At 44.3% G+C, this 15,305-nt stretch overlaps 2 protein-coding genes across 6 annotated transcripts in view; one reads left to right on the forward strand and one right to left on the reverse strand.

Annotated features, from left to right (window-relative positions):
• Nucleotides 1-3,764, reverse strand: part of LOC132000026 (uncharacterized) — a 46,521-nt gene extending 42,757 nt beyond the window's left edge. Inside the window, exon 1 of one of the 5 annotated variants that reach the window (XM_059373377.1) lies at nucleotides 3,675-3,764. The gene's annotated coding sequence lies outside the window, so the exon portion shown is untranslated. The other 4 variants (XM_059373378.1, XM_059373380.1, XM_059373379.1 and 1 more) reach the window with 4 other exon arrangements.
• MTHFD1 (methylenetetrahydrofolate dehydrogenase, cyclohydrolase and formyltetrahydrofolate synthetase 1) overlaps nucleotides 3,674-15,305 on the forward strand; it is a gene marked incomplete at its 5' end in the record, with an annotated part of 59,929 nt that continues 48,297 nt past the window's right edge. Inside the window, one exon of the mRNA XM_059372152.1 lies at nucleotides 3,674-4,056. Coding sequence (XP_059228135.1) covers nucleotides 3,674-4,056 — 383 coding nt within the window. The remainder of the gene's footprint in view (nucleotides 4,057-15,305) is intronic.

The following is a 15,305-nucleotide window of genomic DNA, read 5'->3' on the forward strand; positions in this document are numbered from 1 at the left end:
GGCTCTTACCTAATCTTGTAGACTTAAATATGTTTCCATTTGGATGTCTGAGGGGCAGGAAACATCTAAAAAACATCTAAAACTGGGTGATGAAAACATCTAAAACTGAATTAAACCTCAAAACCTGGGACGCCTGGGTGGCTCAGTTGGTTAAGCAGCTGCCTTCGGCTCAGGTCATGATCCCAGCATCCTGGGATCGAGTCCCACATCGGGCTCCTTGCTCCGCGGGGAGCCTGCTTCTCCCTCTGACTCTGCCTTCCACTCTGTCTGCCTCTGCTCGCTCTCGCTCGCTCTCTCTCTGACAAATAAATAAATAAAATCTTTAAAAAAAAAAAAAAAAAAAACCTCAAAACCTGCTCCTGCCACAGTGTTATTTCAACTCAATAAATGACAACTCCACTTTCCTAGTTGTTCAGGTCAAATACTTTCTCTCATTGTCTTACATCCCAACTTCCTCTTTTCACTTAAGTTTCTGCTCAAGTCAGAATTCCCAGAGTAGCCTTTCTTATCACATTTCTCAAACAGTACTCTCCTGCCTCTTACCGTCATTACCCATCATGTCTCAACATCTAAAATTATGTGTTTATTTAATTGATCATTGCTTCACTTACCAGAATATTAGCCGGGGGCAGAAAGTTGGTTGTTTTGCTATGGCATCTCTAGCACCTTGAGCAGTAATTTTGTTGTTAGCACAAAAGCCACTCAGTAACTATTTGCTCAATGAGTGAATGAATTATACAAATCATACGAAGGCATTATTACTATTGAAAACCAGGCTGTTGAGCTGGCAAGGCAATATATTTAGACAAAGGAAGGTGAATTTCCATGATGACGAGTGATGTTGAGCATTTTTTCATGTGTCTGTTGGTCATTTGGATGTCTTCTTTGGAGAATGTCTGTTCATGTCTTCTGCCCATTTCCTTTTTTTCTTTTAAAGATTTTATTTATTCATTTGAGAGAGAGAGTGAGAGAGAGCATGAGAGAGGAGAAGGTCAAAGGAAGAAGCAGATTCCCCATCGAGCTGGGAGCCCAATGCGGGACTTGATCCTGCTACTCCAGGATTATGACTTGAGCCGAAGGCAGATGCTTAACCAACTGAGCCACCCAGGTGCCCTCTTCTGCCCATTTCTTGATTGGATTATATGTTCTTTGGGTGTTGAGTTTGATAAGTTCTTTCTAGATTTTAGAAACTAGCCCTTTATCTGGTATGTCATCTGCAAATATCTTCTCCCATTCTATCTGTTGTCTTTTGGTTTTGTTGACTATTTCCTTTGCTGCACAAAAGCTTTTAATCTTGATGAAGTCCCAGTAGTTCATTTTTACCTTTGTTTCCCTTGCCTTTCTGGGAGTGTCTAGCAAGAAGTTGGAGCAGCCAAGGTCAGTGAGGTTGCTGCCTGTGTTCTCCTCTAGGATTTTGATGGATTCCTGTCTCAAATTGAGGTCCTTTATCCATTTTGAGTCTATTTTTGTGTGTGGTGTCAGGAAATGGCCCAGTTTCATCTTCTGCATGTAGCTGTCCAATTTCCCAACACCATTTGTTGAAGAGGCTGTCTTTTTTTTCCATTGGATATTCTTTCCTATTTTATTGAAGATTAGTTGATTAAGTTGTGTTTCTAGTATGTCCACTTGTGCAAATTACCAGAAAAAAAACTCACCAAAAATTCTTTAATTCTACTATGGTGGTGGTTGTACAAGTCTATAAATATAGTAAAAATCATTCAGTTGTACATTTAAATTAGGTGAATTTTATGGCATATAAGTTATCTCAGTAAAACTGTTAATAAACAAAAAAGAGATTCTCTAATTTCACACATAAAGCTACTAAATATCCTCAGAATTTAAAATAAGGCAAAAGCACCTACCAAAAGTTTCCCCAACCTCCCAAAAAAGAATGAAGTTGAAAAGATGAGCTCTTCCATTAGTGAAACATGGCACCCCAAAAAATGGTTTATAAAAGAAACTATATTTGGTCAAATCCAAAGTGACCTGAACAAAATCGCTCTCAAAGAGATATAGGCACCCTCAATTTACAGTAGCCAATATATGTAAACAACCTGTACCATGGAAGGAAGAATAGATAGAGACTGTGATACACAATCCTACCCACATATATATAGATTATTCAATTATAAAAAAGGAAATCCTGCCTTTTAGGATAATATGGACCTCGAGGTCACATGCTAAGTGAAATGAGAGAAAGATAAATACCAGAAGAAACCTACATGTGGAATTTTAAAAAGCCCACTTCATATACATAGAATAGAATGGTGATTGCCAGGGAGTAAGGATGTTAGTTAAAGGGTATAAACTTCCAGGTATAAGATGAATAAATTCTGGGGATCTAATGTTCAGCATGGTGACTATAACAATAGTTAAGAGAGCAGATCTTAGGGGCACCTCCATAGCTCAGTGAGTTAAAGCCTCTGCCTTCCGCTCAGGTCATGATTCCAGGGTCCTGGGATCAAGCCCCACATTGGGCTCTCTGCTCACTGGGGAGCCTGCTTCCCCTCCTCTCTGCCTGCCTCTCTGCCTACTTGTGATCTCTGTCAAATAAATAAATAAAATAAAATAAAATAAAATAAATAGGAGAGCCTCTCAACCTCAGCACAATTAACATTTTAGACTAGATAATTCTGGGTTGGGGGGTGCTATGCATTGTAGGATATTTAACAGCATCTCTGGCCTCTACTCACCAGATGCCAATCACACTGACCCACAAAGTATTATTAACAACCACCACAAATGTCCCCCAGACATGGCCACATGTCCCCTAGAGGACAAAATCATCCCAGGTTGAGAATCACTGCTAAAAAAAATAAAACCAAAAAATAAAAATAAATAAATCTTATTGTTATGGCCACACACAATGCTGTTGTAATCATGTGAGAGAATGGAGATGTTAACTAACCTTATTGAAATTATTTCATAATGTGTACCAAATAAACTTGCATACTTTTTCTGTCAATAACACAGGGGAAAGAAACCAAGTGCCTTGTACAACTTGACTTCAGAGCTCTCCAGGGATGACTGTACCGTAAGCACATTAAAACGCAGCTCGTTTCCTGGAGCAGAGTGGACGCCTGTGGAGAGGGAGCGTGTGCCTTGGCCGGTGGCTCGTGGGTTTTAAGGCCCGCGTCCTCTCCAACCCCGGATCTGCGTGGGGAGCTGACAAAATCTAGGCTTGCGGAGCTGACGTCCCTCCCCGCACGGACCCACCCCGAGGTCACCCCGGGGCACTTGGAGCCACACAGCGCTCCAGCTCAGAGGGGCCTTCAACAGCGCGCAGGCTCCGACCCCGGCCAAGCAGGCGTCACTTGAGATTTTAAACCGGTGACGGGCACTATCCGGACCCCGAGACTCAAAACAGGGGTGCGGGTCCCACACCAGTTTGACAGCGTCGGGGGCAGGAACGCCAGAAGGGAAGCCGTCTCACGGCCTGCGGGTTTCATCCCTGCAGGCCAGCCCTGAGCCCCACCATGTTCTGCGCGCGGGAGCCTGCCCAGATATTTTCCTGGGAAGCCACGCCCTCTGCCCCCGGGGCGACACCTTGGCGAGCCCAAGCCAGCCCAGAGGTACAAGCCTCGCTCCCGCGCGCGCCAAACCTTTCTCCCGCGAGATCGCCCCTCGGGCTCCGCCCGCTGCTCCGCCCAGGAAGGGCTGGTATCGAAACTGACCCCTCTTCCGCGAGTTCCCCGCCCTACAAGAAGACGCAATCCGAAAGGGTTTCTTCCACCAGCCAATCATTTCCGCCAGCCACTCATCACCGAGTTCCTTCATCTTTCCGCGGCATCGAACTTCCATATCCCCGCTCTTCGCTACATCAGGCCTTTCCGTTTTTCCGGACTGCGCACGCGCATTGGCGGGGGGCGGCAGGGGTTGGGAGGAGCGCAGGCGCAGAAGCAGCATCTCCGGGGTAGTCCCTAAACACGTGGGTTGGGTTGTCCCGCGCGCCGGTGAAGCTAGTGGATCCTCAGTTTTGGTGGTGTCCATCGTGGGCAGCGGACTAATAAAGGCCATGGCACCGGCGGAAATCCTGAACGGGAAGGTGGTCTCCGCGTAAGCACCTGTCATTGTTGTTAGGGCATGTTGGGCTGCAGGCGAGGGTTCTGAGCATAGTGTGCAGGTCCCCAGGTTCCCATTTTTTTTGCTGGAGGTACACATGTAGCGCAAGAGTAAGGCCAGCCGGGTGGGGAGGGAGGACATAGTATTGAACTCGTCACACCTGGAGATCGGTCCCTAGCGGTCAAAGAATGGGGCCTTGGGCACAGTCCCGAGTTTCTAGAAGGGCTGCCCGGTGCCTGGGCTCGCTGGCTATTGTGTTTTGGCGGCCCGAGTGTGCTCCCTAAAATGCAGCTGCTGACGACTTTCTGCCAGGAGAGTGTGTTTGGGACTGTCTGAAGCGCCATAGTCAGAACTCATTAATGCAGTTTACCCCCCTCCCCATAATTCAGCGGTGAGGAGACAGACTAATGAGGTGAAAAAACTTGACAAGGTCATAAGGCTGATTAGTGATGGAGGGACTACTTCCAGCGCTGGCTTTTTCCACAACACCTGAGTCCTTTGCTAAGTGGAATCTAGTAAACTTCCTTTCCTTCAATTTCATGCTCTTCAAAAAACCTTGTCTCCCTCCAGGTCCTAGAGTTACTTTCAAGTTTGGCTCTTGAGTCCTGCGACTATTCCCTATTGCATTTGACCTACAGGAAATCTAAAATGTTTAGCTAGTGGATAGGATTGCGAAACACTCCCAGGAAGTACACCCTGCTGCTTTTTGTCTGGGAAGTGACTGGTGGAGAAATACCAGAGTAGAATGGGGAAGGATGTATCTTGTGTGACTCTCCTGGAAGTTGATCTTGAGATCTTTGACCTCATCAGTTACTTAGTAGTTGCTGTAGTTGGCAACAGTAATTGCCCTGTGAACTTGCCAACTCTGTGAGTAGAGGTCTTTGAGTGTGTTAGGGAGTCGTTGTTGGTGAAACCCACCCTGGGGCAAAATGATTTTGCCTGGAAGGTAGTGATGGTGGACAAAGAAGGTGAGATATACAGTAAATGGTAGTGAATCTTTCCTATAGGTAAAGAGGAACTCCAGACATTTAAACTCGAAATCACAATACTTAACATCTGACTGCTTTTCAACTTGTGCTGTGCTAAACTGCACTGTTTCTGCTTGCCTTTGCTTTTTGTTTGCTTATAGTCAAACCTATTCCCTTTACCAGTGGCTTTTCTGATAAAGTCTTCTTTAAAAAAAAAAAAAGAAGAAGGGGCATCTGGGTGGCTTAGACGGTAAGTATCTGCCTTCGGCTTGGGTCATGATCCCAGGTGCTAGGATTGAGTCCCGCATTGGGCTCCCTGCTCTGTGGGAAGCCTGCCCTCCCATTCCCCCTGCTTGTGTTCCCTCTCTTGCTGTCTCTCTCTCTGTCAAATAAATAAGGAAAATCTTTGAAAAATAAAAATAAAAATAAAAGACTGAAGAAATAATTTAGGCTTGTTTCCTGGCAGGCCACTGAGAATAGGTGGTCAGTGGATACCTATTGTTGAGTGGAGAGAAAGTTAAATATGTCTGTTTGCTCCATAAAGGCAAATACATGCATTGTCCTGTTTATGTCTATATCCCAAACACCTAGAAACCTTCTTCACTCCTTAGTGGTTGTGTGGCTTTAAGCAATTTAGTTAACCTGTCTATACCAAAACTTCCTCAGATATAATAAAAATAATATCTGGGCTATTGAGTGATTAGGAGAATTGAATTAATTTTTAGCTGAAAAGGATTTAGAATTGTTCTGGCACATGATAAATGTTCAATACATCTTAGTGGTGTTAATGATTAAGTTAATGTATACATGGATGATTGATTATCTTTTTGACAGTGATAGCTGCCTTGAAGTCAATTTCAGTGGTTCTCAACATGAACTCAAAGTCACTCAGGGAGCTTTTTGTTTTTATTTTTATTTAACTATGAATACATAACTCAATGAATTTTTTGTAACTGAATTTACTGAGTAACTAGCACCCAGATCAAGAAGTGTCATTGGCACCCCAGAAGCCCTCCTTCCTATACCCTCCAGTCACCACCCCCCGTAAAGGTAATCAATACCCTGACTTCTGACACTGTAGATTAATGGTGCCTGTCTTTGAACTTTATATAAATAGCATTGTACTGTATAAAGACTTCAGTGTCTGGCTTCTTTGAATTAACATTGTGTTTCTGAGATTACTTCATGTTGCATGTAGTTGTAGTTCATTTACTCTCATTGCTGTATTGTATTCTACTGTATGAATTTGCCACTATTTACTCATCCACGGACACTTAGTTTCTAGTTTTTGGTGGTATGAGTTGTAACTGCTATGAGCACTTTTTTTTTTTTTTTTTTCAAGATTTTATTTACATGAGAGAAAGCACAAGCAGGGGGAAGGGCAGAGGGAGAGGGAGAAACAGACTCCCTCCTGAGCTGGGAGCCCATCACAGGGCTTGATCCCAAGACCCCAAGATCATGACCTGAGCTGAAGTCAGATGTTTAATTGACTAAGCCACACATATGTCACATGAGCTTTCTTTTACAAGTCTTTTGGTGGAACATACACACATTTCTGTTGGTTACGTATGTAAGAGTAGAATTGTAGAGTAGTAGGACAAATATGTATGATTGGTTTTAGTAGAAATTGCGTCTTTTCCAAGATAGTTTTGCCAAATTAGTCTTATAGGGTACTTGGGAAAAATATCAGTGCCTGGGTGCCCACACTAGACTGGTAATTGGAATTGCTAGCAATAAGCCACTGAGTTCATATATTCTCTAAGTCTTTTAAAAGCTCATTTCTGTGATTCTGATGCATCCTGAAAGTTGAGAACCGCTTATTTAAAACCTTAGATATAAATCTAGTTCTCATCATCAAAGTATGGTAGTGATTTGGTTATAAGGATTGAAAGCATTTTCTAGAATTGCATTTCAGGTACTGGAAGGGTCCCTCTACCCTGCCTGCTCAGAGTTGACTGGGCTTTTTTTTTACATTGCCCTGTGGTAATCAGTTCCTACTAACACATTGTCAGTCTGAGGTCTCCTTGTACTTAACTGAAGATCTTTCTTTCATGTGTTAATAAGATGGCTCAGAGACTGCCAAACCTTGGGCCCTTGACCTTCATGGAGTGCTGGACTCCGGAAGCTGGTACTAGTCACGGTTCCTCAGAAGGTGGGAGCTTTGGAAAAGTGGACAGCTTTCTTGGCTCATGGGGTCATGGAATCCCCCAGCAACTTGTGCTGAGGCTGCAACAGGCTTCTGACTGGGGCTATGGCTTTGGGGGAATCTGCATAAGAAGGCACTTCTTATAGCTTGAGTAGGCTGGACTCCCATGTGGAGGCTCTGGGAGGGTGTCCCCACCTGTCCTCTTTTACTAGGTCAGGGACACTCTTGAGAGGAAAGGTAAGTGAACATCTTCCATGGCATCCAGGGATCCTGGAGTCCAGGGAAGGGGTCCCCTCTTCTCCAAGTTTGCAGGTTAGCTTTCTTGGTTGCTGGCAACTCCTGGTTCTCTCCAGGGATAAATTTGCAAGCTTTCAAGGGCCTTGGGCAGTCTATTCCCTGATACAGTCTTTGAACTGTAAAATCTCTTACTTGGAGGGAGAAAGAATGGGCAGGCCATGAGTTCTACAGTCAGAATTTCTCCAAAACCCAGTCCACTCAATCCATCCCATCCTGCCGCTGAAAGCGATGTGATTTGGCCAAAGGTCACTAGGCTGGTCAGTGGCAGAGGTGGCCCAGTACACGGTGTTTTTCATTCTGTCAGGCACTTATTACTTTGTGAGAAGGAATTTCGGAAGCTAATCTTTACAGCAGTCTTCCTTTCACGGCCATGTTACCCACTCTGCTGAAAAAGGCCTTCCTTGAGTTTGGTTTGTTTTCATTATTCTTCTTTTGTATCTTACTTGGAGCCAGGACTAGACAAGAGTTGATTCCAGATTTCATCTCTGCCTGTTCGACTCTGTGGGAAATCTAGTTGCCCAATTATCTCCCTTTAGAAGGAACACCCCTTTTCTCCCTTGAGGGGACTTCCAATGCTGCAGTCTTGAGTTTAACATTTGGGAGAGATCTGAAGGTTAGAGGCAAGTGTGTGTCATTTTTGGGTATTTATTCACTTTTTTTTTTTTTTTTAAGATTTTATTTATTTACGTGAGAGAGAGAGACAGTGAGAGAGAGCATGAACGAGGAGAAGGTCAGAGAGAGAAGCAGACTCCCCCATGGAGCTGGGAGCCCAATGCGGGACTCGATCCCAGGACTCCAGGATCATGACCTGAGCCGAAGGCAGTCGTCCAACCAACTGAGCCACCCAGGCATCCCTATTTATTCACTTTTTCAACAAATATATATATGCCTCCTGTATGCAAGCACTCTTCAGAGCATAGGGACTGTGGTAGTGAATAAAATAGCCTAAATCCCTATTTCTGGAGTTTGCATCCTCTTGGGTAGATAGTGACAATAAAATAGGTACAGAAATGTGAAGTGATGAGAAGTGCCAAAGGGAAAACCAGAGCAAAGGAAAGGAATAGAGATTTCTGAAGCATGGGGGAATTGTAATTTTAAATGTGGGAATTAAGCTCATACTTACTGGAAAGATGACTTTGGGGCAAATAGTTGAAGGTGGTGGCACTGTGGGCCTCCCAGTGTAATGGGGAAGGGAGTTCCTGACCAAAAAACACAGCTTGTGGGGCGCCTGGGTGGCTCAGTGGGTTAAAGCCGCTGCCTTTGGCTCAGGTCATGATCCCAGAGTCCTGGGATCAAGCCCCACATTGGGCTTTCTGCTCGGCAGGGAGCCTGCTTCCTCCTCTCTCTCTCTCTGCCTGCCTCTCTGCCTACTTGTGATCTCTGTCTGTCAAATAAATAAATAAAATCTTAAAAAACAAAAAAAACCCACAGCTTGTGTGATGGACCTTTGACCTCACTGGTTATTAAATGGCTGCCTTGGGGTCAACAGTGATGGCCCCAGAGAAGCGACCGAGAAGAGGAACTGAGTGAAATACCCTATCATTTGTGGTGAGAGCCCACCCTGGCTTTACAGAGATGTCCTTTCAGAGATTATTCAAAGGTGGGGTTGGAGGATGCCTGAGTGGCTCAGTCGGTTGGGCACCTGCCTTTGGTTCAGGTCATGATCCCGGAGTCCTGGGACCTAGGCCCCTGTCACACTCCCCCCTTGCATGGTGGGTGGGTAGCCTGCTTCTCCCTCTCTCTCTAACGCCCCTCCTGCTTGTGCAAGCGCTTTCTCCCTCTCTCTCTCTCTCTCTGTCAAATAAATAAATAAATATCTTCTTAAGAAGTGAGATTAGGGGCGCCTGGGTGGCTCAGTGGGTTGGGCCGCTGCCTTCGGCTCGGGTTGTGATCTCGGGGTCCTGGGATCGAGTCCCGCATCGGGCTCTCTGCTCGGCGGGGAGCCTGCTTCCTCCTCTCTCTCTCTCTGCCTGCCTCTATGCCTACTTGTGATCTCTCTCTGTCAAATAAATAAATAAAATCTTTAAAAAAAAAAAAAAAGTGAGATTATTCAGAGATGTGGAAATTAGATGGAACCCTGAATTGGTTTTTAGGCTAGAGATTACAGTTCTTACCTCTGTTCTTTTCAAAGTGGGGCCTGCTGAATCTTGTGTGATTTGTTTGCCCTGTGGTTCCCTTTGTTAGCTACACTGGAGCCCTCCATTGGTGGCATTTTTTCTTGGTCAAGTCTTCTTTCTGGAAAGACTGGTTGTGAAGAGACGTGGGTTTTCTGCTTGTCAGGCCTGCGAGAGAAGGTGCTCTTACTAGTTTTTGTCGGTTGAGTAAATCTGTGAGCTCCCTGTGGGAAGTAACCCTAGAGCTAGATACAGTGCTGCCCCCATCCAGGAGTCCCTGGGTAACTTAGTTTACCTCTTTGTGCCTTAGTTTCCTCCTCTGTATGTTGGAGAAGTAATGGCACCTAATTCATAAGGTTGTTGAAATTAAATGAGTACCCTTATTGGTACAGCATTCAGAGCAGTCCCTGGTACATAGTTAAGTTTTAATGAATTGGTGCTTAGGAAGTACCTGTTGAATAAACAAGTCATGTTAGTATTTATTCAGGCTGTATCTTTGGCAGTTGGCTTATAACCTTGAACCTTAAAATTAGAATTTATTCTGCTGGTCACAGATAAAAATGGAACCATGGCTATACATTTAGCTCCAGGGTCAGAAGAATTCTTTCTGGAAACAGAATTATCAGGGAAGGGCTACTAAATGTTGGTAAGGTTTTTGTTTTTGTTTTGTTGATAAGCTTTTTATGTTGTCCTAAGGATAAGATAAGCGTAGACCCTTTTGTGCTTAACAAATTTTGAGATCCAAATAATAAAAGTAATATAAAATAAATAAAATAAAAATAGGGAGATCCAAAATGCAGGCCTTTCAGAAGTTATCTTGAACCTTGAACGCCCAGGCTGGCCTGAGTCTGGGAGCCTTGCGGGGGAGCAGGAGGAATCGTTCCTCTGCGAAATTGTAAATAGTCCATGCAGCCAGGCTCTGGAGTCTAGTTCTCTCTGGCAGAGTCTGGGGCTGGCAGCTGACTGCTGTAACCATGGCACTGGCCATGGTGCCTGAGGATGTGGTCAAGAACAAGTGTCCTCATCCATCAGGAAGGTTGGCATCAGGCAGCTTGGGATTTACAGTGGGGCTTTGAGTAGGGGTGAGTGGTCCCCTGTGTATCTCCATTTGCAGGAACTCGGAGGAGGGTCCCTGCAAAGGCTCCTTCTCCTTCTGTTGACCCTGGTAGGGGCTGGGCAGCGTAGAGATTAAGGCCTTGTATGGCCAGGGCCAGTCACTCAGCCTCACTCTCCTCCTCCCTGCTTTGTGGGTGGCAATAGCCTTGTTTATATCCTGGGGTTGTAGACAGGATTAAAAGGGTGTGTCATCGGGATGCCTGGGTGGCTCAGTTGGTTAAGCAGCTGCCTTCAGCTCAGGTCATGATCCCAGCGTCCCAGGATTGAGTCCCAGGGATTGAGTCCCACATTGGGCTCCTTGCTCAGCAGGGAGCCTGCTTCTCCCTCTGCCTCTGCCTGCCATTCTCTCTGCCTGTGCTCGCTCTCTCCCCCTCTCTCTCTCTGATAAATAAATAAAATCTTTAAAAAAAAGGGGGGGGGGTCATCTTGAGCCCTGGGAACAAGCCTGTGTGCTTGTGTTGTTGGGAATGGATTCTCTGACGATCCATCGTGCAGAAAACCCCAAGCAACCTCTGCCCTGCACTTTGCTCCCCCTGCTACTTTCCCATAAGGCGTCCCTAGCACCCTGTAAATCCATGAACTTGAAGGAATGAGTGGTTGACAGTTCCACAGGCAGGATCCCTCAGCCATCCCGGCCACCTCACCCTCCATTTTGCAGTTTCTGAAACTTTGGCCAGAGGACTAATATGACCAGGAGTTATAAGGCTGGTGGCAGGGGCTCCATGTGGCATTCTCCTGCCTGGCCACTTGCTTGTCACTTGCTTGCTAAAAGGAATTGCAAGCTTGTATCCACTGGATTGGCTCTTCCTGTTAGGAGATGAATGGACTAATTAATCTGTTTGGAAGGCTTCCAAACTGCTTCTATTCAGAAAGTCATTGTCAAGGTTGGAGACAAGTCAAACCTTGCATTGTGAGCTAGGGTTTTCTTTTCCCCCTTGATAAAAAGCTCTTCCGCTGGAGCCTGGGCAGGAGGGGTACAGCTTTGAGTTGCTGGTGCTTGAGAAGTCCCAGGAAATAGGGTTTTTTTGGTAAAAGGTTTTGCCAGAGCCTGTTAAGAAATGTATCTTCACTGACTTTTTTTATTTTTTTTAAGATTTTTTTTTTTTTTTTTTTTTTTTTTGACAGACTGAGATCACAAATAGGCAGAGAGGCAGGCAGAAAGAGAGGGAGGAAACAGGCTTCCCACCGATCAGAAAGCCCGATGCGGGGCTCGATCCCAGGACCCTGACCATGACCCGAGCCGAAGGCAGAGGCTTTAACTCACTGAGCCACCCAGGAGCCCCTGTCTTCACTGACTTAACATGATAAACAATCTTTCATTTTGGTGCCCAAGTACTATACCCAATTTATTTAGTAAGCAGCCTCTTAGACCTAAGCCCTTTTTACCCAAGATTTTCCTTTAGCCTTGTCTAAAAGCAGAAAGCTCAGGTCTTTGTGAGGCTTTTCTCAGCGCTCTTAGTCTACTCTTCCCCTCCAAGTGGAGGCCCCCTTTCTGCAACCTTCTTTCCATATTCCCTTTGGATGATAATCCAGAGGCCTGCTTGGGACCATCATCAGCTCTGACGGCCACACCTGTGGTTAATAGACTAATTCTGGGAATTGGGCTCTCTCAGATCCTCATATTTGGGGCCATCAGCCATGAGGTCTCATAACTCTTGCCACCAACTAATGCTTACAAAATGATGGCCTAGAGGCCAAATAGAGGTTTTATTGGGTTTACAGAGTTATTTTTAAAAATTGGATTGCTTCCCAACACATTTATGTATGTCGTCATACCCCCAAATCTGGATGCCTGACATTTTGAAAGGAAATGGAAAGTTTAGCAATGCTGTACTCTATTCTTTCTGTCGCAGATTTGCGCGATCAGAGTGGAAGCTGTCCCACTCCCATGTGAGGGGGAGGGAGGTGGAACCGCATTGTTCAGGAATCCTGCCACACCTGGTTGTGTTCCCCCTGAACTCTGGCAGTGCTTTTTCTCTTTCTGACCTCTCTCTAATGCCTTTTTTTTCCCCCCTCTCTAATGCACTTTCGATCTATTTCTAAATTCCTACCTTTTATGAAGCCTGTCTTGACCAGTTCAACCGAGTTTCCCAGATCCATGTGTTCCTTCTAGGTCAGTGGTTCTCAAATGGGGCCAATTTTGCCCTTTTCTCCACCTCAGGGTGCGTTTGGATGTGTCTGGAGACACATTTTTGGTTGTCATATGGGGAGTGGCTGTGTGCTAGTGGCATCAAGAAGCACAAGCTAGGGGTGTTCCTACCAAGCATCCTACAATGCACAGAGGAGCCCCCCGCAACAAAGAATATCTAGCCCAAAGGCCAGTAGTGCTGAAACTGATAAACCCTGATCTAGAAACTCATAGTAAGTAGTTATTTTATGATTGTGTATATGGATGACCTGTACACCCACTGGGAATCAGAAGATGCATTAGAATTTTACACCATTTAGCCATTTTTCATGTCATGAATATCCGGCAACCTAACCATCCTTGGGTCTTTGAGAGAGTTTGAGAGAACTGGGTGGAAGAATTTTACATTATAAATTTTATTGGGGCATAAAATAGATTCACATTAAGCTTTCAAATATATATTTGAGGTACCTGTCAAGCTTAGTATATATTTGCATTAATTATAATAATTCTTATTTTAAATATTCTTCAACATAATGAAGGAAAGTACTAGTATTAGTTGACTGTTCTATATACTGATATAATGTAGCTGTTACTATTATGTCATGTAGCAGTGAAAACAATCAGTTTCTGAAAGAAGGTAATTCAGTCTTTAAATTTGACTTAAGTAGGAATTTGAAATATATGTATTTCTTGGAACACTAGGTGGCCTCACAATCACAATGGATTTTACAAGGAACTACATGGTGGTGGTGTTTTTTTGTTGTTGCTTTTTTTTTTTTTTTAATTTGAAGTATTTTTTAGCAGTATAAAAGTTGTTAAGGACAGGGGCGCCTGGGTGGCTCAGTGGGTTAAAGCCTCTGCCTTCGGCTCGGGTCGTGATCCCAGGGTCCTGGGATTGAACCCCACATTGGGCTCTCTGCTCAATGGCGAGCCTGCTTCCTCCTCTCTCTCTGCCTGCCTCTCTGCCTACTTGTGATCTCTGTCTGTCAAAGAAATAAATAAAATCTTTTAAAAAAAAAAAAGTTGTTAAGGACAAATGAAATAAAACAACAAAATATGAAAATTAAGCAAATAAAACATTTGTGTTGTACTACACTGTTAAAATCTTAAAACAATCATCTACTCCTTGCAGGGTAGAAGCAAAAGACATTTGTGTTCTTATAAAAGCCCTGCATACCAGGGGTGCCTGGATGGCTCGGTGGGTTTAAAGCCTTCGGCTCAGGTCATAATCACAGGGTTCTGGGATCGAGCCTCTCTGCTCAGCGGGGAGCCTGCTTCCATGATGAATGTCCTTCCTTTTTCTCTCATCAGTTACAAAAAGCTTATTACTCTGTGTACCTTTGAGAATCATTTGAGAATCATTTGGGAATGACTCTAAGCTTGTGCTACATTTCAGTGTTAACTGAGGCAGCTTTTATTTTCATCTTGTAGATTTCTTAGTCAGAAATTTCCTACTGCCTTCTCTTTCTACCTGTAGCTTCTGTTGAAATGTCCCTATTGAGTTATATTTCAGCCACGCTTTTTTCCTCAGTCATAAAATGTCCAAAATTTGGAAACGAACCATCGTGTTAAAGAACGAGTTGTAATTTGTAGTGGACTTTGCCAGGAATAATTGTATGAGACTTTGGGCAAAAGAGATCTGGGTGACTCTGTAGGGGTATTAGGACTCTTTGGGGGTGATGTAATTTGTAGGAATGTGTACCTTTGACTTCTACTGATTAGACTTTTTTACAGCTATATGTGCTGGAAGTTGACTTGAGGAAAACCAGGAGTAATGCACATGACTCTTGACTGTAGATATATAAACACATTTTGACAGGTTAAAATAGAAATGATTTCTACCTTAATTTTCGCCCCTTAGGGAAAAAAAAGATAACCCCAAACATTGCCTTTTATTGGCCCATAGCAGCGCTTCTAAACCTTGGGTGAGGTTAACATGTGGGCTCCATCATTGCTGCCCTGTGCACTGTAGGATATTTAGTTGCGTCTCTGGCCTCTACCCACTAGATGCCAGTAGCGACTTAGTTAAAACTGCGTCTGTATTTGTGTACATCTAATTGGCTATGATTATTTTACTAGTATCAGTCTAACAGGACTGTAATAGTTTACTGCTACTTTGTCTCACCACATTCACTGATACTCTAGTACGGATTTCTCCTACATTGGGATTGAGATGTATCGTCCCTTAGGTTTTAGAGAATGTTCATGCAGGCTGGCATTGGGAGGTCTACTATTCAGGGATCAAGGGCATCTTTCCAAGTGCCTATTTCTGCCTCACTTTGCCCCAGAATCTTTACCAGGATAGTGTGACTCATGGGCCATGGCTAGAAATCAAGGCATCTGCAACTCAAGGAAGTTTCTGTTGATTTAGGAGGTGATTCAGAAGTCGCTCTAGCATTTTAACTGTCTGGAAATAAGAACTGTAAAAACTGGAGTTTCCTACCATTTAACTCATTACACTACTAAAAGAA

This window comes from Mustela nigripes, chromosome 13 (genome assembly GCF_022355385.1).
Source record: "Mustela nigripes isolate SB6536 chromosome 13, MUSNIG.SB6536, whole genome shotgun sequence".
Classification (NCBI taxonomy): domain Eukaryota; kingdom Metazoa; phylum Chordata; class Mammalia; order Carnivora; family Mustelidae; genus Mustela; species Mustela nigripes.